We start from the raw sequence: 26,837 nt of genomic DNA, 5'->3' as shown, positions 1-26,837 counted from the left end.
GAGCAAAGTTGCTTGTAAGAGGCGACTCTCCCTCCCTAGTTACCTAAATTGAATTCTCTAATATAAGATGAAGTTGTGAAAGGACAAAAAAAACAATGTCAAAAACAATAATAAATTGAGGATCTTTAATAATTAATTCTTTTTGTAACTAAGTTTTTCAATGTATTATGGTTGATTTGCAAGTATACATGCTAAAGAGGGCAGATGGAAGTGTGTCTCTGTTTTGAAAGGTGATAGTGCATAACGTAAGGGGTGTTATAACTTTCTCAGTTACACTGATTAATGTTTTCTCTCTCTTTTTTCTTTTTTTTTTTTTGCTTTTTCTTGTCCTTCTTCCGTGTTTGTGTGTGTGTGTGTGTGTGTGTTCCGCGCGATGGTATTATCGAGGCCACCTTGGAGGTTCGGAACATAATAAAATATCTTCCCCGGCTTTAGCAGCCTACGAGCGCCGACGGCCAAGATTGATGAGCTGGGGCGAAATCCTTAGCTAAGTCGGTGAAGGCTCGTGTAAGTTAAAACGGTGACGCGGTACAGATTAACCTCCTTCTCTCACACCGTGACACGTCACACACCCCACCGCATTTTAAAGCAGGGGCCTCCGCCCGCAGGCCGCAGCATGTCATCGTTTTGGCTTTGTCTTCCATCACGCCAAGAATTCTCTCCGAGGAAAAGGAATCGAGATCCCACCTCCAAATCGATCCATCTCCAAATCGTGGTATAAACCTTAGGTAGATAAGAGGAAGGTATTTCGATCGGGCATCAATTTCTCTAGGGTTTTGATTTCCTGAGGCTTAGATCGCCGCTAGGGTTTAGCGGAATAACCTTTGCTCCTTTGCAGGTCTGGTAGGTAGAGGAAAGAGGCCCATGGAGGTCGCGGAGGACATGCCGAACGCCATTAGCGGCGTGGATGAGGTAGAGGAGGAGGTAGAAGAAGAGGTTGAGGAGGAGGTAGAGGTCGAGGAGGAGGAGGAGGAAGAAGAAGAAGAGGGACGTGGTGGTGGAGAAGGAAAAACAAAGGAAGGAGGGGGAGAGGAAGGAGAACAAGGAGGAGGAGAGCCTCTGGGAAGGGGGATAGAAATGGTAGATAGTGTTGGCGAGGAGATACAGCCGGATAGCAGTTCCTTTTCGTCAGGGTTAGTAGTGAGGTCATAGGTTTCTTGTAGATTTTTTGGATTGAATGTTTGAGCTTGTGTTAGATTTTGATATTCCTGGATCTAGGGTTAGCGGTTGGTCGGGCTCGCATGTTGGCCCAATCAAATGCCGCTGGGGTGATTCGGGGAAACAGAAGATAACCCTAATTTTTTCTTGTGTGATAGAAAAATCTTCGTTGGAGGAGTCGCGTGGGACACAACTGAGGGTATGTGCCATTTCTCTATTTAAATTCGTGTTCCCCTTCTGCGTTTTTTTTTTTTGTTAAGAACAGAGATTCACTATGTTCCTGCATTTTTTTGTTTCTTTTTTTTATGTATCTTCACAAGCTCCGTTTTGTGATTGAATAATTCATGCTTGCTAAGATTTGTGCATATGTGGCTTGTTGTCTGATGCTAATACATGAGGCACCATAAATTATCTGATGAGAATATATTCTGCGGAGCTGAGCTTCTTGTTTAATGGGCAGTTGGGCATAGAGTCAGTCAGCTTAAACTTCTTGATGTTTGCTTATTGCGTATTTTCTATACTCTAAATATTTTTGTGTAATTGCTATGTCATGAAATTTAACAGTCTTTTCAGCAGTACATTAGATCACTCCATAGTGCATGAAGGAAGCACATGATGAGTCTCAAAGGAGTGCCCAAGTTTCCAGACTGCAATCTGTTTGGCATTTTATGAACTCAGAGGCTCGACAATCATTTTCATGAATGATTCTTTATGTTGGAGCTAGAGTAATCCTGATCATGCGTTATAGATGCCGATTTTATATGTTAACTTTAGTTAACTCCATATATGCATTGTAATTTGAACTCGGTTTTGTTATTGGGTTGGTTAGTTTGAAGTTTGAACTGTAGCCAACTCTATGTATGCTCCAGCTTGAGGTCACATGGCTTTGATTTAAATGGACTATGAAAACATTGCCACATGTTTATCTCTAAGCAATTAGCACTTTATATGCAATGCAAAGATGATGTATCTCAGGACATAGTTATGAAGTTGTACTATATGTGCCCCTGTGATTTATTTTTTAAGTTGAGCTGTAGATTTATGGGAAACTTTCACATACCACATAAATTTTCTTTTTCTTATATAAAAAGTGTGGCAGAAAAAATCTTGTGTTTCATATTGTTAATAAGTGAAGAAGATCGACTAGTATTAACAAATTTTATCACATAAATTATCATCAACACTTAAATTACAGTATTATCTGAATGTCCTGAAAAAAATTAGGGCTTGACTTCCCAAGTCTTGACTCGGCAGGATAAACACCAAACAAATGCTGCCCCAAAGAGCTTTGAATGTTTCCAAGAAGCAAGATATAGTACAAGCAATGCCTGCATATTTTTTTCTTACTTGCTCTTATGTCACATGGAGATTTGTTGCTTCAATGCATGGCTGTGTGCTTGATAAGATGAACATCACAATAACAAGATGCACTAACCTTCCTCCAGAAAAGGTGGGACTATAAATGTTACAAAATGAGTTTTGCAAAATCATTAGAAAAATAAGTCGTGCTAGCATTAGTTTCATTGTGCAAAACAAATAGTAAGGAAAGGCTGTTATTCCTGGATCTTGTTTAACATAAAAGTGTGGCTAAAGGCTTCTCTGAATTTCCATAATGCACCTGTGTTTGGCATTTGATAATATCAACTTGATTTTATGTGTCGCTTTTGAATAAGTAGCTTTACTCTAGTCAGATTATTTGGTCTTAGAATATGATTTTTTGTTATGGATCTACTGCAGTGGCTAGGTGAGTTTAAACTGCAAACATGTAATATATGCAATCTAGAACTTTAACAATCATATAGAGATAGGCGCTTGACTTGATGGTCAAGAAATTTAGGGGGCCAAAAATTAGGGGTAGATTTTCAGTTAAGTTGAAAATTAGGAGTAATTTTAGTTTCATGTTTGAGAGCGTAAGGGTGCAGGAGTATCTTGTTCTATCTTCCTTTGCCTTTGAAGAGGGGGCTGCAAAAGAGGTTATTAAGGGAGAGAACTGCCTTTTGGACGGTCAGACGCCAGCAAATATCTAGTTGGAATAACATGTCTTGTTGGGGTATGCTGAAGGATGCATAGAGATAATGTTCCAATCTTTTATAAGCTTCTTCATTTTAGGAAATGTTCTGATGTGCTAACCAATGCAAAGTAGGATCTGCATTACAAACCAAAAATAAAAATGGCGAGGCTTGTTAGTTATATTTTATTCACGACCTCTGTCTTAATTAATAGCTTTCATTTCAGACATAAGTCTCGTTGTGTGGGGCCATACATCTTGCCAAAGCCAGCATGTATGCCATGTCATCAACATGAATTCATATGGTTACCCTTGTTCAATTTGTTAAACATGCTATGTTGTAGTTAACCAGTGTATTCTATACATGCATAGAGAATATACCACCAGTCGGTAATGAGTTAGAATTCATTTAAAGATCTATCTGATTGACAAAGCATCCTGCCATTTCACATATGGTACAATTTCATTGCTGCATATGTTGATTTGCTATTCACCTTGTTGTAAACGGATGCAAGTGCTGTAGAGTTTTCAGCTACATATTTGTTTCCAGAGGGTTCTTGAATTTGTTGCTTGCTCAGTTCTCTTGGCTATTGGTGTAAAATCCTATGAATAATAATACTATATGTTCAACATAACCATACATTCTTCGTTGCAGTCTTCAGATCTTAGCATATCTAGTGGATAGGTTTTAGGTTTTCTTCAACCTATTTTAAATGCGGTTTCTTAATTTTTTTTATACAAGCATCTGCTTAGTTATGTGCTTTCCTTTAGTTGGACCCAAGATAAGCAGCCACAATATGCTTTCCTGTCTATTGCCCTTTATTGCTAAGCTATTTTTTCTTATGATTTTACGGGCTCAACTTACTAGCTGATTACCTTTTTCATGACAAAATTGTTTGTTTTGTCTGAATTTATTCAGTTCTCAATGTCACGTTGCTGAAATTCTCCCACTGACATTTGCGTGTTGGCGGTTGTGATCATAAATAATTTTTCTGTGGATGAACCAGAAAACCTCTATATAATGTTCAAGATGATCATAAAGATATGAGGCTTCCTATGCTATGGTGGATTTGGGCAGAATGAGGAAACTTAGAATGACTCTAGCAATATTGATACTATGGGAACTGAAGAATTATGCAGAATGAATAAACTAGTTAACTGGGTTAACAAGAATGATTTTATAGCATAATTCTGGGTAAAGTACAATAGACCTCCTTTACCTTTCTGGCAGAGTGATTATCTTATTTTAGATGGTTACACTACAAGGATGTTCAAGTATTCTGTGTAATGCCCTATTTGTTTCTGGCTTAAATTGGGTTTAACTTGGTTGCTAATGGTTGTTGAGCATAATTAAGGGGCTATTCTACCCTGTAATCCATGATATCTCTGAAGCAGGCGCAACCTCGAAGTTTGAGAACTGATTCAGATGGTGTACCGAGGCACAACAAAGTCCCAAACAATAAGGAGGGAGGTTGGGCTTGTGTTGAAGGTTTCAAAAAGAGGAGGGAAGGTACTCAGTAAATCTGAATAATGTGTGGATTGTGAGCGCATTTTATTTTTCTTAAGAATATAGGAAGAGTTTTCAATTTTGACTGTAATGAGTGGCAAATCAGAATCTGTAAAGCTGATTGAAATGCCATGTTAATGTCACAATACAACACTCATGGTTGAACACCAAGACAAACATTCTGTGTGAGGAAATGACCAATAGAGCAGACATCCATGATACTGTTCACCTCTGTAGCACTGTTTTATTGTATTTACTTTTTCATCTGCTTTTGGAATGCTTCTGTATTGTATATTAATTTCAGCGAAAATTGATAGATTGTACTTGAAGAGGATGGGATGCTGTTCTAATTCTATATTCAGAACTACTTTACTGCATAGTAGGGAGCTGATTTTGTAGTAATAGTTTATATGCCTAAGCCTATCTATGATTTCCTCATTTAGATTTTGAGAATAAATATGTCAGATCAAAATCCATGTGTGAGAAGATATCTCATTTCAGTAGACATCTATGTATTATAAATGGAGCCATTTTGAGCTTATGTGTTTGGTGCGATGTGGGCAGAAAAGTCAAGCTGGAAACTGGAAACATCACATTTGAAAGATTGGATTGATATAGAGCAGATACCCGAGAAAAATGGCAATAGAGAACAACAAATTGCAGACATGAGAGAGAAGTCAACTTGAGAATATTCCCTAATAGCGGAACATTTGTGAGATGAAGAAGTCAACTCGAGAATATTCCATAGTAGCAGAATATTTGTGAGATCAACTAGTTTGGATAATTCCTCTGGCATCAAGTTTACTGACTGCCTTCTTCTTGTTTGAAACATTTTCCCTAATCATTCTGATTGTGTGACCAAGCTATTTTTGCATAAGATTGCTGTGCATTTTTTTTTCAATTCAGTATAGCATACTGAATGGTATAAATTGCTAAGAAAAATACATTTATCAGATTCAGACAGCATTATTCTAACATCAGGCCTAACCTAACTTCAGGTCTAACCGACTATAGTCAGAACGGTGAGAGAAAAAGTGAGGCTTTAGATCAGAATGGATGCTTGAGGATTAAGGATGGTAAAGAATATATCAACAGCAGCGAGTGAATGGTTATTTGGGTATTTACTTCTAGAAGTTGTTTTTGGGGAGTGCAGATGGTGTAATATGTAAATTGATACATAGAGATGATGGTGGTATATCAGTTGCACTAATTTGATTAGTATAATACACTTTGCCAGTGAAAAAGACACTGGGGCTGGATGGTTACCAATTAAATTATGTAAATGATGGAATAGCTGACTTGTTTAACAAATGATGTTGTCGAGGAGACTATGTTGAATGAATGGATTAAAAAAATGTTTTTTATGTCCCTCTATAAAATACTGGCCTGCCTACATGAAGTTTAAAATGTTGCTGAAAGACAATTTCCCTGTTTCAATGGGTGTTTGGTATTAGAAGATGTACTCCAGGGGGCATGTGCTGAGAAGGTTTGGTTCAAGTGCAATTGTGGTTTGCAGACTTTCTCATTAGAAAACAGATGCATCTGTTCTAAGAATTTACAGGTGGATTTGGTCTTATAGTGCACTGTTGTTTAATGCAGAGATCATGTTAAATATCTCAGTATACTTTTCTTTTTAAAAATAGCCAATAACTTTTTAATGTGCCTCCAGATGACAAAGTGGAAAGTGGCATGTCTCTCAAGCCATAGTGCAATCAATCTTGAGTTTGTTACTCTTAGTGTATCAACAATGGTCAAATGCTTGTCTATTTGTGTCAGCCATCAAGAATGCTTTTGTTTCCTTTGGTATTTAAAGAACTACAAATCATGGAGAAATTGACATTTCAGCAATGGTATCTTGAAATTGAGCATACAAGTAACAATTAAAGCTGCAATAAATTACTAGGTGGATGATGTTCATTTCGATAAAAATAGGACTAATCTAGGAGGAGGCTTGTTGTTTGTGACTATGATGCTGATTTTGTTTTTTATGTAATGTTCTTTTTTTTTAATGTTTGATGGTTGTTAAATTAATGCAAGATATACGGATGAACTTTGGAAATAATTTTATCTATAAAGGTACCATGTTGTGATTTTCTTAGTCACAGCAGAAGGGGGATATTCACTGGAAGTTCTAGGTAATGTGGCTTGTTAAAACCAACTGATGTCGCAACCTTACCTTCTCATGTGGAGAGGCTGTTTTCATGTTTTGAACCCGTGACCTTCAGGTCATAATGGAGCAATCTTATCATTGCACCAAGGTTCATCCTCTTCTATATAATGGTCTAGTACTTTTTATTAGATGGTTTTATTTAAACAGAAAGTTTGTCCAAGTTAGTTTATTCTTTGTTTTCTAAGCAGGGGTGATGCCAACCTTAGAGAGGTGCGAGTCCTTTGTATGAGTTTTGAATATTTTCAAACCTCCTTATTTGTCTAGTGGCTACGGTCACCATGCGTGTCGGTATGTGCATGCCTGTCAACGTTTCACATGCTGGCCTTCACTGGCCAGCATGTAATGTGCCGGCAGTCATGTACTGTACTGGGCAAATACGGTCACCTGGCATGGGTTGGTATGGCATGTTTTTATATATATTTAGTTTTAAATAAGTGTGTGTCTGTGTATATATATTTTCTTTGGGGGTGGGAATGATGTAGCATCTGTGCTGGTACAGCATGTGACATGCTAGTCAATGGCTGGAATGCCCACTGGCGCCGGTGCTAGAATCCTTTGTCGTGTGTTCATGCGTTGCTATTCAGTCGTAGCACACCCATCTCCCTATGGAGGGATTTGGTTACAAGTCCCTTCAGTAGTGGATGGATGACAAGGAACACATGCTGGTTGGCGAAGTAGTGTGTATTGTGTGCAGTAGGTCTCAACTGGAGCATGCTGGCAATGTTGTCAGATGCTGGTTGCTGCATGAACCAACTTTTAGGTGGTCTGTTTGGTTTTAACAACAAAATTTGCCAGAAACTACTTGTTTGAATTAGTTACCTGTTTGAAACATACATGAAAACATGATTATTTTAAAAAAGAATGCCCAATTAATGAAAATTGGATTTCTTATTTTATTGATGTTATCCTTACAGTGGCTTTCAGACATATATTGGTGGGGCTAGTTTTGATTTTGGTAGCATCATTGATTCTATTGTTTTCCCATTTCAAACTCTGCATTGTTACATAGATCTATAAATGTTAGGTTACAATTCTTGTGATAAAATTAGTGGAATTGTGTCTTCTTACATTCTCTATCTAGATTGCTGTCCTATAAGTTCTTTTTTTTTGCCCATATGTTATATTTAGTGGCCGCTCGTTCGCCATGCTGCTTGTTTTTTGTGTTGCAGAGACATTCTCCAAGCATTTTGAGAAGTATGGGGAAATTACAGACTCTGTGATAATGAAGGATAAGCATACTCATATGCCTCGAGGATTTGGGTTCGTAACATTTGCTGACCCTTCTGTTGTTGACAATGTCTTGGAGGATGAGCATGTTATTGATGGGAGGATGGTAGGATTAGCTTTTGTCGTACAGCTTGCTATATACATTTTATAGGACCTCAATGAAATGTTGGAATCTTATGATGCTGCTGAACTCAGGTAGAAGTCAAAAGGACAGTCCCAAGAGGAGATCTGCCTTCCAAAGCAGGGCTTAAGACAAAGAAGATCTTTGTGGGTGGAATACCTCTATCTTTAACTGAAGGTAGCAACTGCACTTTTAGACTTATGATCTGCTCACTTGGGTAAGCAATTTTATAATTTAAATCTCTCAGATGAGTTGAAGGAGCACTTTGCCTCGTATGGTAAAGTAATTGAGCACCAGATAATGCTCGACCATAGTACTGGGCGTTCACGAGGCTTTGGTTTTGTTACCTTTGAAAATGAGGAAGCAGTTAAAAAGATCATTTCAGAAGGCAGAATGCATAATCTCGGAGGGAAGCAGGTGAATTAAAATTTTTGCTTGACCATGCTTGCAGATCTTTTTTCTTGATCACATGCTTTGAGGTTTTCATTGATGTTCCATGACTTTGTTCTGTTTATTTGTATAGAACAATATCCAACAATTGAGAAAATATAGAAAGCTCTAGACAATATAAATAAATACTCGTATCATGAATTCTGGAATAGAGATAATGCTGAGAAAATGGATAATTGTTAATAGCTTTAAAGAAAATCAACTGAGATTTTTAGATGTGACCGCCTCATTCCTGTAGTGAGAGCAAGAACCAAACTCTTTGGGCTTGGGCTTGAATGTTGGCTATATGTTTGATATGGTACGACACTTAAACATTGATTGAACATTTATGGATAACAAATTAGCAAACTAGAAATATTGTAAGATTAGTCTAGATCCGAATTAATAACTTTTTATCTTAATTTTGCCCTATCGGCTGTTTTTGAATTAGAATATAGGTGGCGTTTCGTGACTCAAATAAGATCACTAAGGTGATCTTAGATCACCGGAGATTCGTATCTTGGGGTAATTTGACCCCGATGATCTAAGATCATTGCATTTGATATGCTATCTTCCAGTGATAAAAATCGTCGGGTATCCACAAGTAACCTATTTAGTATTCTATAGAAATCCAAGATCACTGACCATATAATGCCAAAACTATATTCCATAAAAATATATTGACTAATCATATATAAATATATATTATAATAAATTATTAATATATTAATTTATTATATTCTAAATATATATTTATTGATCCTATAAATTATTAATCTTATAAAAATATATTAATTGCTATTATAGAATTAATATTTTCATTTCTATCTTTAATATATTATTAATTTAATACTAATATTTAGTTTGCTTAGGAAAATAAGGCGAATAAAAGTAATATATTAAATAATTTCTTATTGTAAATATAAAATGCAATAATATATTTCTATTATAATTTAAAAATATAATTGAATAATAATATGACAATAATATGATTAATAATATATTATGATATAATATATCATAAATACTATATATGTAGTATCAATATAATATAATATATAATATTGATATAATATAATATATAATATTGATATAATATATTAATAGTATATTGATATACTAATTTTTTCTACTAAATTGATGGATATTTTTGTCCCAAAATTTCAGTCTGAGATCACTGTTCCGAGATGATCCTGGATATCCATCCTCAAGAACGAGTTTCTTATCACCGGGTTGGGCGGTGATTTGAGTGGGAGTGATTTGGAATTACTGCCATGTGGGATCACTATGGTGTAACTAAATACAGTATTCTCATCACCTCCATTCATATCACTCTTGATTTTGAATTATCACCCTAAACCAAATGCCCTCCATACTGAGCACAATGCTAAAGAAAACATGTGCATGTCTTTGTCAATAAAATGTACAATGAGTAAAGCTTCATGAGACATCGTTTGGGTGTTCCGCAACCTTGCACGCAGGATGCACCATGTCATCCTGGGCTTTCTCAGTTCCTTGTGTTGGTCGTTTTATTTGATTTCCATTGTTTCAGTCAGAGTGTTAGGGAAAATCTGACAGGATAGGCCAAAGAGAGCATTGAGGGAGAGGCAGAGAGGTCCTCCTTTTTCCCATGGTGATTGAGCCTCAGGACCTCTCTTCTCCCTCCTCAACCCACAGCACATCACCCAGCTTCTCCCCTGTGGGATGAACAATAACCATTTCCTGATATTGCCCTGGATTTGTGGAGGCTTGTTTGTAACAGTGCCTTCCTGACTGCTGCAGGTTGAAATTAAGAGGGCTGAACCGAAGAAAGCTGGTGGAGATCCCGGAAACAATGGGAGGGTTGGTCATGGCACTGGTGTTGGCATTGTACCTGGTTTCTATCGGGGTGGCACTTATGGATATGGAGGTGGTTATCGATCTGGTGGCATCTTTTATGGTGGAAATTATGACTATGGTTATGGTGGGGTTGGTAGCTATGGTGCAGGCTTCAGCTCTAGCTACGGCGGACGCTTGTATGGAAGCGGTCGATATGGTAGTGGTACTGCATATGGTGGCCCAGCTGGTTTCAACGGGGTATACGGTGGTTATGGTGGCCGGGGATACGGGAGAAGATACCACCCCTATGGAAAATAACATCTTGATACAATCATGTTAACCAAGTTTTACTATAATCAGTTTACTGTGCAATTCACACCCGACTTGCTGAAATCAACTGGTACTATTTTTCATCTCATATTAACTTGTCGCTGTAGAATGACGTTGCCTATAACATTTTGGTGCATTCGGAAAATGTAATTCTCTCTCAGCTGCTCTTTACTGTGTTTTACTTGCTCCGTAGTACTTCGATCCAACATTTTTAGGGCTACATACCGTACTCTGTGATTAAGTTATAATGCAGGCTTAGCATTATGAGTTATGATCGCTTGCTGGACTTGCATATTTCCTTCAAACCAGTCATGATGTACAGGAGCGTTGGGAATCATGACTTTTTGGTGTTCTGATGGATGCTCGGGATTTGGTGCCAATTGTTATCGAGCTGAAGAGCTAACTGTTTGATAATTGTGATTCTTTGAGGTCTATTATTAATGTTGCATAAGATTCATGCCTGCTGAGATACTGGCAATCGCTATTGTTCAGTTTGTTTGCTTTAAAACAAGTGTCAAGAAAAAGGTGGTTTTCATCAACAATTTTTAAGTAGCCAGATCTTTTTCGGAAAAAAAAAAAGAGGGGATCTTCTCTTGGTAAAATTGTTTTAGTTCTTGATCCACTAATCTGGTATCTGCAATACGTGCCGTGCCACGCGCGGCCTTTGCAATCCCATCTTGTAGTTTGGGAAAAATCAACCCAGCATAGCTTTGGAGATCCTCGCTTCGGGATCAGCGTTGTCAACTTTTTCTTTTGCAGGGGGAGGGGGGGTATACTGCGCTCTATGCTTCGTATGTCTCAAAGTCGCGTTTTAGCAGTTGTAGATAATGAATATCATCAAAAAATCATACAGTTTGTGTTCATCAAGGGCTCGTTTGGTTCGCGGGAAAAAAATGAGAGAAAATGAGATGCCTCTTGTTTGGTTGAAGTTTTCAAAAGAGAGAAACGGAAAAGTTGTATTCTTATGAAAATATGATTTCCACTTTTTTATGAAAAACTTGAAAAAGTTATTTTTTCATGAGGCGGAAATCACTCCATCTTATTTTTTCTCAAAAAAACCCTTCAATATTAAAGAGGCATTAAAGACCTAATTTTTATTAAGAGTATAATAGGAATTATACATAACTTTTCTAGAAAAGTGGATGGTCAACCAAACATAAACATTCGGAAAATCTGTTACTTTTCTATATTTAACCAAACATGCCAAAAGTACATTTTCAGGTATTCTTTTCCTAGAAATCTTCTTCTCAAGAATCATATTCCTAAAAGGGAAAATGCTTTCCGCGAACCAAACGAGCCCTAAGTAAAACTTAGTTCTCACCTTTGGGAAGGAGGGGGAACAAAAAATCCTGCGGGATTGATTCAGGACTGAGGAAAGACATAGTCCAGGACAAAACAACATACAATTGGAAGTAACAATTTGATGAGCATGGGGGAGGGGGGGAAGCTTAAATAGTTTAAACCTAACAACAAAGGGGTAATTTTGAAGATTCTAAACAGATTAGTGATGAAAAAGGCCACAAAGGGGGAACAAAATTTGTAACTACGGAGAATTTCAAGCTTCAATGCCTTCAGACTCATTTCTGGTTGTGTTGGCACATAAGGTGAATTGCTTGCATGTTTTACCCTTCCTTGTTTGAGCCCTAGATAATGATAACCCAACAAATGCTTGATAATTACATCGTCACAACATGACCACATAATACAGTTGATTGATTAGCCAAGAAAATATTCTCATAACTGAGAAATGAAGACTTAACAAATCTAAGTGGATCATGGATTACCATAGGGAATGATTGAAATTCAAACCATAGCAGCCTGCCTATATATTATCTGTTACACAGAATAAAGTAGGTTATTCCAATAAAACTAATAAATAAATTCGGATTGCTTGATTCAAATAAGAAAATAGTGCCAGAAAAATTATTGCGAAGTGCTAGAAAAAGATAAGGGTTGCAAAGAGGGCAGATTGTTATATCAAAGCCCATAATCGAATAATATATATGCATTGCGATGCCTATGACCTTAAAAGCAAAAAGAAAAAAGAAAAAAGTTCCGTTGGCTAATAGACTAAATAGTAAAGGTAGGCATTGGGCCGAGCTGTGGGCCGTGTCAGGCACTACCCGCTTGCTACAGTAACGGGCCGTGCTAGGCACGGCTCATAAAAGGAGACCGAGCTGGATTAAGAATTTCTGGCCCGCGGGCCGAACCCGGCACGACCCATAAGGGCCTGAGCTGGCACGATTCGTGGGCCAAGCACGGACGGCCCGCGGGCCAGCAAAGAAGAGACAAATAGAGCACTTGCTAAATATTGCTAGAAGAGAGAAATAGTAGTAGTAGAAAAGGAAAGAAGAGTTGGTTTGGTATGATGAGAATGAGGGAGGAAAGAGGTATTTATATGACTCCAATTTTTTCCCCAAAATACCCCTCAAATTAGCCATTTTATGGCTGTTGAGAAGGGCAAAATGAGTAAAAAGCCACAAATAGCCGTTATGGACAAAAAAAAGTGGCCGTTATGGGCAACGGCTATTTTTTTTGGACTCGTGCCTGGCACGGCCCGTGTCGGGCCCGGCATGGCCCGCCACCCCACGGGCCTAGGGCCGTGCCGGGCTTAGCCTTTAGATTAAGCGGACCGTGCCGTTTAGTAACAGGCCGGGCCAGGCATGGCCCATTTGGTCTATGACCTGGTGGGCCTGGGCCAGGCCGGGCCGGATGCCCATCTCTACTAAATAGATCTGTCAATCCCTCATGTGCGAGGTAAATCAAAAAATATATATGAATTGCAAGGCTTTTGATCTTAATCTTAAAAGAAAAAATAGAAATATTTGGCCAATAGACTAAACTGATCAGACAATAGAGATCCAACAGTCTCACGAACTAAATTTGCTGGGATAAGAACGATCTCCTGTGTATCAAATTTTATTGAAAAAAGGTGATTAGAGGAAACTGACAATTGATTACGAGCTCCATGAACATGACTCTTGAGTTCAGAATAAGAAACGCAGCCTTTTCAAATCTTGCAGCTCTCTGTTAAGGCCCCACAAGCAAGCCACGAGCTTAAGCAACACTCTTCAATAAGCTCAAAACAGTAGTTCACCATCTTATTCCGCATTCCCACACCAAGCTTCTCTTTTTATTTCCCCAACAGTTTGCAGACTTTGCTATTGTTGATGAAAAAGTTGTTCATAGCCAACTCCTTGGACCTTTCATGTCTCACTTGCCTTGGAGTTGCCATGCCAGATTTCCAAATACATCTCTAAAGATGAACAGGGATCAATTCTCTAAGGGCACCCTCTGTCCGAACCTGTCTCATACCTGAGTGCAACCCCATGGCCCCTCATGCTTCCTGTTGACAAACTTCTTAGTCTCTGCCAAAATTGTCTTCTCCTGCTTGTCTTCAAAGGACCGGAACTAGAGTGCCCCTGAAAGGAACCAGACTCGTCACTGGTTAACCTTGTTGGCATACTGGATATGTCAGATGCTAATAGAATTCTCTCTGCTTCCAGACTCCACCCCCTACTGACCTTGATTGCTTTCTCTTGAGTCGACGACCCCTGGCTGCAGCTTTCAGGTCCTCTATATTCATTGCACTCGTTGCAGACTAATTTTAAGGCCTGAACTACCTCTCCCATAAATGGACGGTGAGAGACTTCCGGTTGAACGCACATTGATGCAATGGCTGCTACTTTTGCCAGAGTGTCTAATGGTATATTAGTGCCAAGAGCTGGATCAATAATCGCCGCTAAACCATCCACGCTTGTAAGAAGTGGACGAGCCCATGCAACTAGGTTTTCTTGCCCAGGGGGTTTTGACATGTCCACTGGCTTCCTTCCAGTAAGGAGCTCAAGAAGAACGACACCATAGCTATAGACATCGCTCTTAACAAGAAGATGCCCAGTCATTGCATATTCAGGGGCCACATAACTAAAGATAGAAAGAGATCATTTTAAAGATGATATCCAGTTTTTACGAAACAAAAAGAGAATAATGATTGCGAGGTCCTTACCCAAATGTACCCATAACACGTGTGGAGATATGCTCATTCCCCTCCTTCATAGCCGTTCTGGCCAGGCCAAAATCAGACACTTTTGGCATATAATCATGCCCCAATAAAATGTTGCTAGACTTGAAATCCCGATGTATTACCGGAGGGCTTGAATCTTCATGAAGATAGGCTAGGCCTCGAGCTGCACCAAGTGCAATCTTCAAACGGGTGTTCCAATCAAGGAGAGCAGTTTCCTTGTCTACACCTGGGAGCCAACAGAAAATCGAAGTCAATTCTGGAAGAGGATGAAAACATCAGAAATTGCATAATTGAAGAGTACAAATAGTAGCAAGGGCAGTAATCTCTAAGCTCGCAGGTCAACAAGTTGCTGCATAAATAGGCCACAGTCCAAATAGAAGCCAAACAAAAAAAAGGCATTTGAAAAAATGGTTACTGACAAACAACATCAAGTCTGTTTTTAGTTACCATGCAAGTGAGATTCCAGACTGCCATTAGAAATAAGTTCATAGACCAGGCAACGGATGTGCTCCTCCGTGCATATACCTATCAACTTGACCAAGTTCCTATGATGCAAACGGCTAAGCATCTCAACCTCTGCCAAAAATTCCCTTCCACCTTGCAAGTCATCTCTCTTGAGAACCTTTACAGCCACCTTGGTTCCATCCTCGAGCACACCCCGATATACACGCCCAAAACCACCTTCTCCAATTATTCTAGAACTATCAAATCTGTTTGTAGCTCTTTCAATCTCAGCGATACTGAATGTTTGTGCTGATCCTTTATATGTGATGCTGGAATTGAAGGAAGCTGATGCTGAACTAGACCTGCTTCCAAGAATCACATGTCCAGTTCCTGCAATTTTTTTGTTGGTGGAGGCAGCATTTATTTTAGAAGAAAATTACAAGAACTATAAATCAACAAAGGCAACAGGACATTAAGAAACAGAACATAGCTGCCATTCATAACCCACCCTTAACCCCCAGGGTGTTTATATTAGCAATAGTAATGCTTTCTGTTACTAAAGAAGACAGTCTGCATTTTTTGCTCAAAAAGATAAACATATTTATTATACTATAATAGGATCCTTGAAAATCTTTAATCTTTTACCTATCTACAAATATCTACGGAGAAATCCATGTCCTCGGACTTGGAACATTCCACTGACAGTCAAATTGATTTCCAATCTACTCTTTTAAATTACATAACTACTATCCTCAGAAGTTGCCATAGCGGTACAATTTAAATGGTAAGGCCATACAGACAACGGACTCAAAAGAATTAGGAAATATATGAGCATGCTTTAACAACCCTGTTAATGAACTAATAAATAGATAGTTCGATGAGATGGGGAATATTTGTAGTAATGCTTCCTTTCCAGCTAACAGATGAAGGTTGAAAGCAACCTGACTTGCAGAAGAAATTAAGGATTTACCACAATAGAAGAGAAAAAAGGGCCATGTTCCATTATCAAGAGAAAATTTAGTCTTAACGGTTCTTCCTCATACATCAAATGACTTTTTAAATGAGCACTCTAAACATTAAGCAATTACTATACCTGATTGCTTTCCAAAATATGGTAGCAAAGTATGTGGAACTCTTGCTGCAGGTAGACAAGTATGATCTCTTCGTTTCACCAACAGAAGCCACGCAGCTCCAACACATAAAATCAAAGCTATGAAAGATGATAGCACTATAACAGCAACTATTCTGCCACTAAGTTTTTTGTTTTGCTTTCTCACATCAACTCCTAGAGGTTTTATTGTCCTTGCATTACTGCTGCCCATTGTCCCATAGCCAACATTATTGTTTGCGGGTGATGCTGGTGGAGATGGAGGAAGCCCTGCATAAATCAGCAGATTCAAAAAGAATAACATTCACCAGAACAACTAAGTGATATTTCAACCACCACACAACTGATAGGGATATGCATTATTCCTGGATCCTGTGTAAGCAATAAGTGATTTGTGTTTCCAATACAAATGACTATAGGTTTGGTTTTCCCACTTCTGTTACTGCAAAAAGGATGGACAGCAACCTGTTAGTGAAAAGTGGCATCTCAATCCCTAGGGTTTTTATGGCCATCCTATATCAGATCCTTTCTTTATGGAATGTTTCAGCAATGTCCAAAATTGGGGGGGAAAGTAGAGAGAAGATCTTCAATTTTGCATATATTGCAAAATAAAAGTTCCTAAGCCTCCATTTAAGGACCTGCCAGGTGGCCTCTTGCCATGTGTTATTGAGAACAAAGTACCGACCATCCAAAAAATGATTATTGAACAAAAAAATGCTAACCTGGATAGAGAACATATAAAACATCATAATCCCCAAAAAGTGATGTTTTTATGACAACCTGCTTTAGCCAGAATTTCTTATAAGTTAAAAGTGCTGTAGTGTTGTCAAATTTGTCTCCATATGGCACCAGATCGACAAGGATATCTGTCTTCTCAAGTTGTTCACTTGCTGCATTTGCTCCCATAATGCGGACCTGGCTTTGTTTCATAAAAATTCCAGAGGCAACTTCTTGGGAAAACTCAGAAACCAAGGGAAAGAATGTGTATAATGCAACACTCAGACGAAGTCCAACTTTAATTGGCAAAACGCAGAAACATGGCGATCTTGGAACAGGATTTGTTAAAGGCTCTGTACATGTCAAAGAACTACAATCTGCAAGCAAACAATAGTAAGTTGTCATTGGTCATGCATATCTAAAGTGGAAATCTTATAAGCCATCGACTTCTCCTTAAAAATTGCTGATCGAGTTAGAAGAGAAGATGACAACTGAATGACTGGCATATGCGCTGGGTATGTCCATACCCAGATTAGGAGGTGGTGGTGGTAAAGACCACACAGGTTGTGGCGATGGTGTCCTTGGCTCCTTAGAAACAGACACAGAAGGAGACGGGCTGGGCCCTGAAAACATGAACATAATCACATTCAAATTTCAAACCAGAAGAAAAGAAAAAAAGATTGAAAAAAAAGGAGAATGACTAGCAATACATTCATTTGGGCCCGAAGGAATTAGCGATGATGGTGAAGGAGCTGGAGCTTGAAATGGAGGACGAGAAGGGGCTGAAAAGTAGAAGAGAGTCAAAAGCTAAAACAATACTACCAATTTTTCCTTCCAGTAATTTACATTTAACATGTGAGACCTTGAAAATAGGGCAGAGGAGCATGATGCCTTCGCCTATTCTTTGGGAACACTGTTGGAGCTGGAGAGACCACAGGGCTTTCAACTAAAACACAAAATGAGCCAAAGTGCTTGATTATTGAAAGCTTACAAGCAGATGTCCAGTTAAAAGTGGACAACTGATCAAAATTATAAAAGACCAGTTATAATATCCAACCTGGTTGGGATGATGGTGGAGGAAACAGGGAAAATGGAGCAGTTGCAGGGTTTCCTACTCTTTTCCTACCTTGTTGCTGGCGACTTGGAATTGCAGGTGCAAATGCAGGGCCATGAGGTACTCGTGCTGCAGGAGGTCGGGGGTGTGAAATCATAGGAGCTTGTGTTGTATTTGATGGCCCCTTAACTTCATGTGGCATAGGGCTGATCACAGGAGAAGAACCTGAAGGCAAGATTAGTCATGGCATGCATCACTTAACATTCTGCCTAGAAGACTTCAAAAGCCGTACCAACTTACCTTTGAAGTGTTTGTTAGTTACAGGAGATATATGGTTGTGTATATCTTGCGGTGGTGCAGCAACTGGCATGCCATACCTCTTCCCATGGCTGACAGGGGAGATATTCAAAGTTGGACGAATTGCAGGTCCTACGCATTATACAACCAAGATCAAGCAAGATCGATAACATGATCAGAAAATAAAACAAAGTAAATAATATATTCCACAGGAGATCCTACAAGATGAAAAGTAATGTTATTATGCTTACGATAAAAATCTCTATTCGGAGGAGGAAGTGCTGCTGATGGAGCTATTCTTGCAACAATTGGTGGTGGAGCCATTCTTGCAATACTTGGTGGTTTGTTGGCGGTATTGTTTGGAATATGTATTGGCGAAGCTGAAGCTGGTGTAACAACATAAAATTAGAAACGCCACCATACATCCACCCATCTAGCTGCTGTTAATTGACAACATACCTGGAGCATGTGGCAATATGACTGGAGAATTACTGTTAGGCGCTCTTCCATGAGCACCACCTTTGGGTGGAGCAAATGTATAGGAAGGAGAAAGGTCATGGGCTGTTAAATGAGTGGGGAGGGAAGGATCCTGATATCAGTAACATAACAAAAAGTTTGTTGGAGTTGTGCGCAAAAATGAGATGTAGCTGATCCAATGGGACCATCTGGTTGATTACCTATAGAAGGAGGTACTGTTCTAGGAGATCTATGCTCCATGCTGACATGATGAGACAGAGGAGGAGGCTGCGGAGATGGTTCCGCATGGATGGCAGGGGGCACGACCTTGATTGTAGGTGGCAATACAGCAGGAGGATCTGAAAGAGATCCTAAAACGTAAACTCCATTTTACCACGAACAAGAGTTTTAAAAGTTGAAATACCAATTCTTCATGATAGCATCAACATTACCTTTTGGGAGAATTACTGGACTAGGTGCATATGTGCTTGGTGACTTGGTAAGATACACAGGACTGTATGCTCTCTCTTTTATATGTGGAGGATCAGCATGTATGGCTGGAGACAAAGCTACAACAAGCCCTGCAAGAAAAGAGTACTATCAACAAATTCACAAAGTTATCCATTGAAGGATAGATGGGACTACAGCTCTTGAGGGTTGAAGTTCATGCTTATTGCGTTGCTTGCTGATTCAGATATTACCATTAATAGTGCTATTTAAGTGAATGATCCTGCATAATATTTTGAAAATATTCCTTTAAACAGATGATCTTACATGAACATTATCAATTCATAAATGTGAGCTTCAAAAAAACTATGAAAAAAGGTGTATTCAATTGTGCAAATATGAGAATTAAAAAAGTCAGTTTTCCTCGTGCCAAATACATCTGCATATTGGGTCAAGCATTCCCAAGAACTCATCCAACAGAATCACCGCAGAATCTGACAGGAACTCTAAGTCAATATTGGTATATCCTTTTTTCTTGTGCGCCATAATTCCTTGACTCTTTGAAAGTTTAGAGTATCTCAAGCGAACAAAAAATATATTAGAAGATTCTCATGCTTTAGAGTTTAGACATAGTTCAGCGCCTTCTTCCTCCCTACTTAAGACTTCGACAGCCCTCTCATCTGGGTGGACTAATCATATGGTTTCAACAACATATATTAAATAATGGAAGACTAATTGTTTTTGCAAAGCTGATGATGCTATCAAAATCAACTTTTTCAAAGGAGGGAGTGGGGTGAGACTAGCTTCTTTTGCCGTTCCTACCTTGATCACTTGTGCTTAATAAAATTTTCACACAAAACTTGCAAATGCTAGCATGGCTAAATTAATGAAATTCCAGGAAAGCTACTAAGAACAAACAAATTCACTGTTCACCATGAAATTTTACAATCTAGAAAAAGCAATCCAACAAATACTACGGGCACCATGAACAGAATGAGTGCATAGTCTGAGGGAATGACAATTCATCAGAGATAATAAATAGAACAGTTTTAAAGAGTTCTACGAGAGTAACTGGTGAATAATATAATCACAAAACTTCCTCTATTTCCCTTGCTTGGTTGGAAAGAGCATCATTGAGCTTGATTGGTGGATTGTGGCTCTGCCTAATAGCATACTATTGACTTTGGAGAAACCTCCATTGTTGTTGCGAAGGTGTCATTTTTTTTTTGTTTTTGATCTTCAAGATACATATACCATTCACTTATGTTATTTAGTGCTAATAAGGTGGTATCCTCCAAAGATGCAATTGAAATGGATTGGATGTTTGGTGGAATTTTAATGTGCAACTCAATATTCTTTGCACTTGTGGAAGAATATTTGCCTTTTTCTGTATGTTTCTTTGTCTCTAAACATGGCTAAGCAAGGAGAGGTATAACAAGAAGATATTTTGTTGGTCACCACTGCCATATTTAAACAATTCAAGATCCACATTTTAGATCAAGTTCATGAACATCAATTGACTGCAAGATTGTGACCAAGGCTACAAGGACCTCTAGGTAAGCGCTGTTTTCACCAAATAATTGCCATCCTTAATTATTTGACAAGTTATCATTTTCATGGGAGACATTATGAACTATGAACCAGTCTTCAAAAAAAAAGGATAGAATATAACCCCATGCACGAATATACAAAAGGCATCTCAAAGAATTTAAGGCCGCAGGGAAGAGACTGTAGCAAACGCATAGTCCTAAACAAATTGAGGCAAAGTGGTTACACCAATTTTAAGGTAAATTGAAGATGACACAGCAATCTCAAGTTTGATTCTGAAAGGAAATAAAGCTTGCATCTCTTGATAATTGGGCGGGCTTCCTAATTCTCCAATGCATGCTGCTCCCTAAGCAAGCCAGAGCACTTGAACACAAAATAGGAAATATGTCAAGGGGATGATGCGCCACTTTTACAAGTTGGAAGCCTCAGCGCAAGATACAGGGTTTGGCAAAAAGAGCATTCCTGAAAGAAGTCACATTTTTCAACCTTGGGCCGGTAAAACATTTCTCCCAGAATGAGTTCAACTAAACATTTCCATTAGACTCCATGAATTCACATAAAAAGCAAATATGTATCAAATGAAGTCAATAAAAGTTAAAATAAATTGAATCGTGCGCAAGATCTTTGGATCCATCTGCAGTGAAAAAAAGTTCTACTTTTCTTCTTCTTTCTTCTTTCCATGAGACATTTCTTGCCATATCAAAACCAACAACACGAGCTGCAACTTTGCGAACCAAAAATTGGACAGCCAGATATGAAAAAGATCCATTATTTCAGTAAACATCAAAAGCGCAGGCTTTATTTCATACGAAGAAATAAACACCTAAATACTGAAATTTGTTACCTCTTGATCCCCAGATTGCTGTAAAAAAAATCACAGTTCCGAGAATCCACCGATGGAGAGTCGTGACTCGCCGACCCATCCTACTGCTTTCCTTTCATAAATTCCGATTTCCAACCCCAAATCGAACAGCCCACAAAGCGCTAGCATCTTTCGTTACACAGCAAACCTTTCATCCCCAAACACACCTCAGAAGAACAAAGGAACCCAGAAAACAACACAAAAGACGTGCCCATTGGGAATCAGAGTTGGGCGGTGCCACAAGAGACAAACTTAACCAAACCCCATGTTGGAAAAATGGATGCTTGGATTTGGGGAAAATTCAAAGAGGGGTTTTCAGGAGAACGGCGAACGGGACCTTCTGCTATTTGAGAAGGAAATCAGCTTGCGAGCAATACTATAATCAAGAGGGATAGCTCCCCCGGTCATTGTAATTAAAACTATTCAAAGAGAACTCCTGAATGAGAATGCTCATCCTCTCTTCTCTGAGACACAGTGCTGAGAGAGTGAGAGAGAGGGAGAATGCTCGTCCCTCCTCTCCGAGGCACAGTGCGGAGAGAGTGAGAGAGAGAGGGGAAGTGTAAGGGCAAGAAACCAGATCCGTAGGAGGAAAAGATTCTGAAGGAAAGGAGCATTGATTTATGCAAGGATTTGGGGTTTGTTTAGCGGGAGGAGGCGTGACCCGCGGGGTTTGGCCTTTTGCTGGATAAAATACCCTTTTGACGGTTTGACCCCTCACATTTCATCGACCTACGATTAGCTCCTCGTTTTGTTTAAAAATTTTCAATTAAATTTTTAGATTCATTAAGTAATCCAATAGGGTCCACTGTTTATCTTTGTTTGCTTGATCTTGTCTCGTGACAGTTTTAAAACCAACATATCCTCCGGTTAGTAGCATTTCTTAACTATGAAAATGTAAACGGCGGGAGTGTTGTGTTGCCTAGGTCGGAAGAGGGACATACGGCATATACTGCGAGAGTGCTGTGTTGCCCAGACCAGACACGTCTTTTGAGAAGCAAACCAAGCTGCGGATTGATCGCCTTATTTGTTACTCATCATTCTGAGAATTTTTTGTGGACCCATCAGTTATATGTTCCTTCTAGATTATGTAGTGTTCTTCATAGTGATGTAGCTGGCTGTGCTCATGCGAGAGCAATGTAAGCAGCCGATGTGCCAAAAAAAATTATAAACTGCTAATAAAATAATTTTTTATATAGTTAAGATTTAGAAATCGAAGTAGTCCCGTTCCTCCCTATAGTTTGGTTTCGTTTCTTTCTCTCTCTTTTTTGGGAGGTAAAAGAGGTTTCGAATAGAGATCTAGAGAAATTCGAGGGCAATACGAAACATTGGAGGAGGAGGAGGAATAGGAAGGTAAGTGGCTGCAGTGACAATCGAGATATGGTGAGAGAATTTCTAGTTAGTCAAAAAGAGAGAATAATTATGAAATTATTATGAACGGCCTAGATACTTACTTAGTTGTTGCATGAAATAAATATTTTATAGCACACCACCACCATCATAGGAGGTGGTGGGTGTCAAGGCGGAGTCGTGGGAGAGGTGGTGCTATGGATGGGAATTTTGTTGGGAACTTGCTGAGTAGGGGAAGTACTTGTAGGCGAATGGGTGTATATATCCGGCGTAAGACCGCCATCAACCACTCCTTGTCTAAGGAAGCGAATGCTTGCTTTTGGGAAGGGTTTTTTTTTCTTGGTAAATCCGGCGTTTCATATAACTCTTAAATGAGTACAGCCAGCTAAGTCAAAAAAAAAAAGATACAAAAAAATAAGAATATCAGCGATCGTGGACAAAGTCTCCAGAGTGCCTGCTGAGGGTTTCAGGATGTTCACCAAATGAAAGGGACTCCTACAAAAAAAAGAGTGCACATCGAGAAGTGGAAAAATGGGTGCACATCTTTCGTTGCAGGATTCTCTTTTTTTTTTTTTGGTAAAAGCGGTTACTCATTTCATATAGCTCTAACGTGAGTACAACCTGCTAAATCGCGGGAAAGTAAAAGATGCAAAAAAGGGTGAACGTCAGAAACAGACGTCCAAGTAAAATCTCCGGAATGCCGAGCAACATAAGAGGCGACCCAGTCTGCAGCCCTGTTCGCCTTCCTGAACACATGTCCTATCTGAACCTCGCCCAACAGCAGCACCACCCTACGGATCTCTCGGATGAGGGGGTGACCATCCCCAAGCCGGTCCGCCCCTCGGAGCCAGTCGATAACCACAGATGAATCTCCCTCAAGGCAGACCTGCTCCACACCAAGTACCTGCCACGCATAGGATATACCCTCCCAGGCTGCCTGCAGCTCTGCCCCAACCACTGTGAGTCCTGGCGTGCGCCTCCCTCCTGCTGCTATCAACCTGCCAAGGTGGTCCCTAATCACAAATCCAACCCCTCCAGCTGCACCATCCACTGACCGACTGCCGTCGAAATTTACTTTGAGATAGTCAAGGGGTGGGGGTACCCAAGAAACAAGGGCAAACCGGGGCGCTGAAGCAGCGTGGAGAGTACCCCAGGTGTCCCTGACTATCCCAGAAGAGAATCGAACGATAGCCGCTATAACCTCCCTCGCATATAGCGCAGCTCTATCCACCACCCTCCTCGGGGACAACCTGCTCCTCTCAAATAGGCCGGCATTCCTGTCCAACCAAATGTGGTAGGACAGGTATGCCATCAAAATCCCTGCCTTTGTAGATTGGGGACTCTGCATGGAAGCTCTCAGCATCTGAATCATATCCTGCACAGAGACTATCGAGTCGGGTAGTAGGACCGGTGACCTCCTCCATATCTCTCGGGCTCTGCAGGATTCTCTTCTAGGTCAACAGCAATCGCTACAATGGCCAATGGCATTCTTAAGGGGAGCAACATTTACACCTGGCCCAACAGCAACTACTATGTAAGCTGGCCATGGAAGAGCAAGGAGCCAAAGACCCTCGGTGGCACCGACTACCCAGCTGTTATTGCTGGTAAATGAAAGAAGATCACTAGAGAAGGGAGAAGCTCCTTCTCACCACCACTAGTGAATTGTTGATGTGGCTGCTATTCTCCATGGAGGAAGACATTATTGATGGATTGAGCAACAAAGAGAGTAAGCATCACCACCACTAAGAACTTCCCTAGGATTTACATCAGGAAATCGGATGGCGAGGCCAGAAACATCACTTACGAAATCATCGGCACCCTTGAGGCATCGATGCTATACAAAGCTCAGAGGTTGGGGCCTCGGAGCCATGCGATTGCACTAGAGCCTGTCATGATTAGAAATCAAAATGACGGCAACAGTAATTTTGTTACTTTTGGTGGTATCTTCACAATGTTGGATGGCAGGTGGGGTTTGAAATTATATTCGATCAGTTAATGAACTTAAAGGATCTGATTAAAACTTTTAAACAGGAGGGGAGATAAGTGGAACTTGGATAAAACTCGAGGGCGGCAAGAGATAAAATTTTTTTCTTTATTGTTTGAATTATGAGATGCTGCAATATCCTCACGAAGGGCTGGAAAGGAAGGTGTTTTGCTGGGTTGGAAAATTCTTGGTCTGTAGCCTACCTACTGCCTTCAGTGGGGGGCGCCAAACAGTTGCGAAGGGACTGTTTCTAGGTGATCCCTGAAGAATCAGACAATCTGGATCATCCATGTCTTCTGAGTTCATATCCTGGCCCTTCAATTTCTGAGCTTTCCGTCCCATGGTTTCTTCTCCAGTGCTCTTACGTCCTACCGTCGATATTCACTAGAGTCACGGTCACACTGTACTACTGTTCACCGTCTAGTGAGCCCAGGCAAGATAGCAACCAGATCTTGTCGGACCCATCAATTAGATACCGTAATTAAGATTCGAGCATTCGTACACAGTGTTTTCTCTGATCCAAGACTTATTTAAGAGGTACTTAAAATTCTTTATTTCAGTAAGTTTGGCAAGACAGATTGGAGTCAATTAAAACAGTTGTTAGAGGAGAAATCAACGTCGGACAATTCAACAACTATGTGCGGTTAAGAAATTTTTAACTGCTGCTGTAATACTGGTGAATTTAGCATCCGAAGATTAAGGATTCGGTGAGATCAAAGGCGTGGGTCCCAGAAGGTCGGGCGGTAAAGGCGCGGGGAGCCTTCCGAGCGGTGCGCACCGCGGTCGTCGGCCCCACTTCGGCTGGATCGAGGACTAGGGATGTACAAAATTTACGTGACGTGCACCGCTACCGACGCATGGATCCGTACGTTGGCCTGCGGTGGAAAAGTCTCCATCACCCTACGGATTGTTTTTTTTTTTTTTTACTTTACAATGCTGCTTATAAAAATCTAGTATTAGCACAGCCAAAAAAATTTAAATAATAAAATGATGCAGAGGTAAAAAATAGTTACATGTCGAGAGGTCCTCTCCCATATTGGGTAGTACGGATTGTATTTTTGGCGTGAATCACTATTAAACCGTCTGTTGGTCGCATCGAGATTTATGCAAGCGGATGAATGATGAGTATGATGAATTCAAAGAGTACGGTGGATGATTTAATGATAAATTCGTCTGAAAGATAAAACGGCTTTTCTCGATCTCAATCATACCAGTCATGGATACAAATTATTGCTGCTATTTTGCAATCAGACCTTTCAAAAAAAAGTGATAGCATTTTCCAGTTAGTTCAGAGCCCCATTCTTGGTGCTCTGTTGCTGTTAACGGCCATATTAATATTATCATCACATTTTCAATTCATGTTATTATGCTTCATATTCCTGGCCCTTTGGACATCTTCAGAGCTCACTTCTTGGATCTTCATTACTCATGTTCGCAAAATATTAGATGCTTCGCTATTACTTAAAGAGGTGATTGAGAAAATATAGAATAATTTAGTCAACTTATGGCATTCATATGCAAGTAATACACGAGCCTTCGCTCGATTCTAAGCAAATGAGAGAGTGCTATTGGGTAATAAGACTTGCACATTGCCATCTTGTTTTTCGGACCAAAGTTATTGTAATGCTGCAGGATGTATAGTTTAGGTCAGTCTCATGTGGAACTCTAAGCTTTCCCCGACATCTCTCGGATAACTTCCTTCACAAGAGGTCCAAAACCGTCCTAGCTCCTTCATGCGTCCCTGGGAATGGAGTCATTTGGATGGGGAAGTTGACAGCTAG

The 26,837-nt window shown here is 39.7% G+C and overlaps 2 protein-coding genes across 7 annotated transcripts; one reads left to right on the top strand and one right to left on the bottom strand.

The window, feature by feature from the left end:
• Positions 1–544: 544 nt before the first annotated feature.
• On the top strand, positions 545–10,949 carry LOC103702027 (heterogeneous nuclear ribonucleoprotein 1-like). Of its 4 annotated transcripts, none has more exons than XM_008784306.3 (7): positions 545–715; positions 839–1,133; positions 1,317–1,357; positions 8,013–8,176; positions 8,266–8,368; positions 8,439–8,608; positions 10,403–10,949. In XM_008784306.3, the coding sequence occupies exons 2-7, from the start codon at positions 865–867 to the stop codon at positions 10,754–10,756; spliced, it is 1,101 nt and encodes a 366-aa protein (XP_008782528.1). In that variant the 5' UTR covers positions 545–715; positions 839–864; the 3' UTR covers positions 10,757–10,949. The 4 variants fall into 4 exon arrangements, with proteins under 4 accessions (XP_008782528.1, XP_008782527.1, XP_008782526.1 ...); XM_008784305.4 differs by having other exon boundaries at positions 598–728; XM_008784304.4 differs by having other exon boundaries at positions 598–743.
• A 2,622-nt stretch (positions 10,950–13,571) lies between these two features.
• Positions 13,572–22,357, bottom strand: LOC103702029 (receptor-like serine/threonine-protein kinase ALE2). 3 transcript variants are annotated; one of them, XM_008784308.4, is made up of 15 exons: positions 21,708–22,357; positions 19,321–19,449; positions 19,090–19,227; positions 18,872–18,973; positions 18,664–18,798; positions 18,416–18,544; positions 18,119–18,340; positions 17,924–18,007; positions 17,772–17,843; positions 17,589–17,684; positions 17,067–17,438; positions 16,330–16,614; positions 15,240–15,626; positions 14,775–15,018; positions 13,572–14,692 (listed from the first exon to the last, which is right to left on the bottom strand). In XM_008784308.4, the coding sequence occupies exons 1-15, from the start codon at positions 21,784–21,786 to the stop codon at positions 14,050–14,052; spliced, it is 3,117 nt and encodes a 1,038-aa protein (XP_008782530.2). In that variant the 5' UTR covers positions 21,787–22,357; the 3' UTR covers positions 13,572–14,049. The 3 variants fall into 3 exon arrangements, with proteins under 3 accessions (XP_008782530.2, XP_008782532.2, XP_026658399.2); XM_008784310.4 differs by having other exon boundaries at positions 18,188–18,340; XM_026802598.2 differs by lacking the exons at positions 19,321–19,449; positions 21,708–22,357 and having other exon boundaries at positions 18,872–19,001; positions 19,090–19,210.
• Between the last annotated feature and the right edge of the window lie 4,480 nt (positions 22,358–26,837).

The sequence above is a fragment of the Phoenix dactylifera genome, chromosome 8 (genome assembly GCF_009389715.1).
Source record: "Phoenix dactylifera cultivar Barhee BC4 chromosome 8, palm_55x_up_171113_PBpolish2nd_filt_p, whole genome shotgun sequence".
In the NCBI taxonomy this organism is placed as follows: Eukaryota; Viridiplantae; Streptophyta; class Magnoliopsida; order Arecales; family Arecaceae; genus Phoenix; species Phoenix dactylifera.
Note: the sequence above shows the minus strand (reverse complement) of the source record. Positions and strands in the feature narration are given on the sequence as shown.

Coding starts and splice junctions, on each gene's coding strand:
- LOC103702027 (XM_008784306.3), top strand. CDS start 865: ATGGAGGTCGCGGAGGACATGCCGAACGCCATTAGCGGCGTGGATGAG. Junction 8,177..8,265: donor ATGTTATTGATGGGAGGATG/GTAGGATTAGCT, acceptor TGCTGAACTCAG/GTAGAAGTCAAAAGGACAGT. Junction 8,609..10,402: donor ATAATCTCGGAGGGAAGCAG/GTGAATTAAAAT, acceptor TGACTGCTGCAG/GTTGAAATTAAGAGGGCTGA.
- LOC103702029 (XM_008784308.4), bottom strand. CDS start 21,786: ATGGGTCGGCGAGTCACGACTCTCCATCGGTGGATTCTCGGAACTGTG. Junction 18,974..19,089: donor AACAGTACCTCCTTCTATAG/GTAATCAACCAG, acceptor CTCATTTAACAG/CCCATGACCTTTCTCCTTCC. Junction 18,545..18,663: donor TCCGAATAGAGATTTTTATC/GTAAGCATAATA, acceptor TATAATGCGTAG/GACCTGCAATTCGTCCAACT.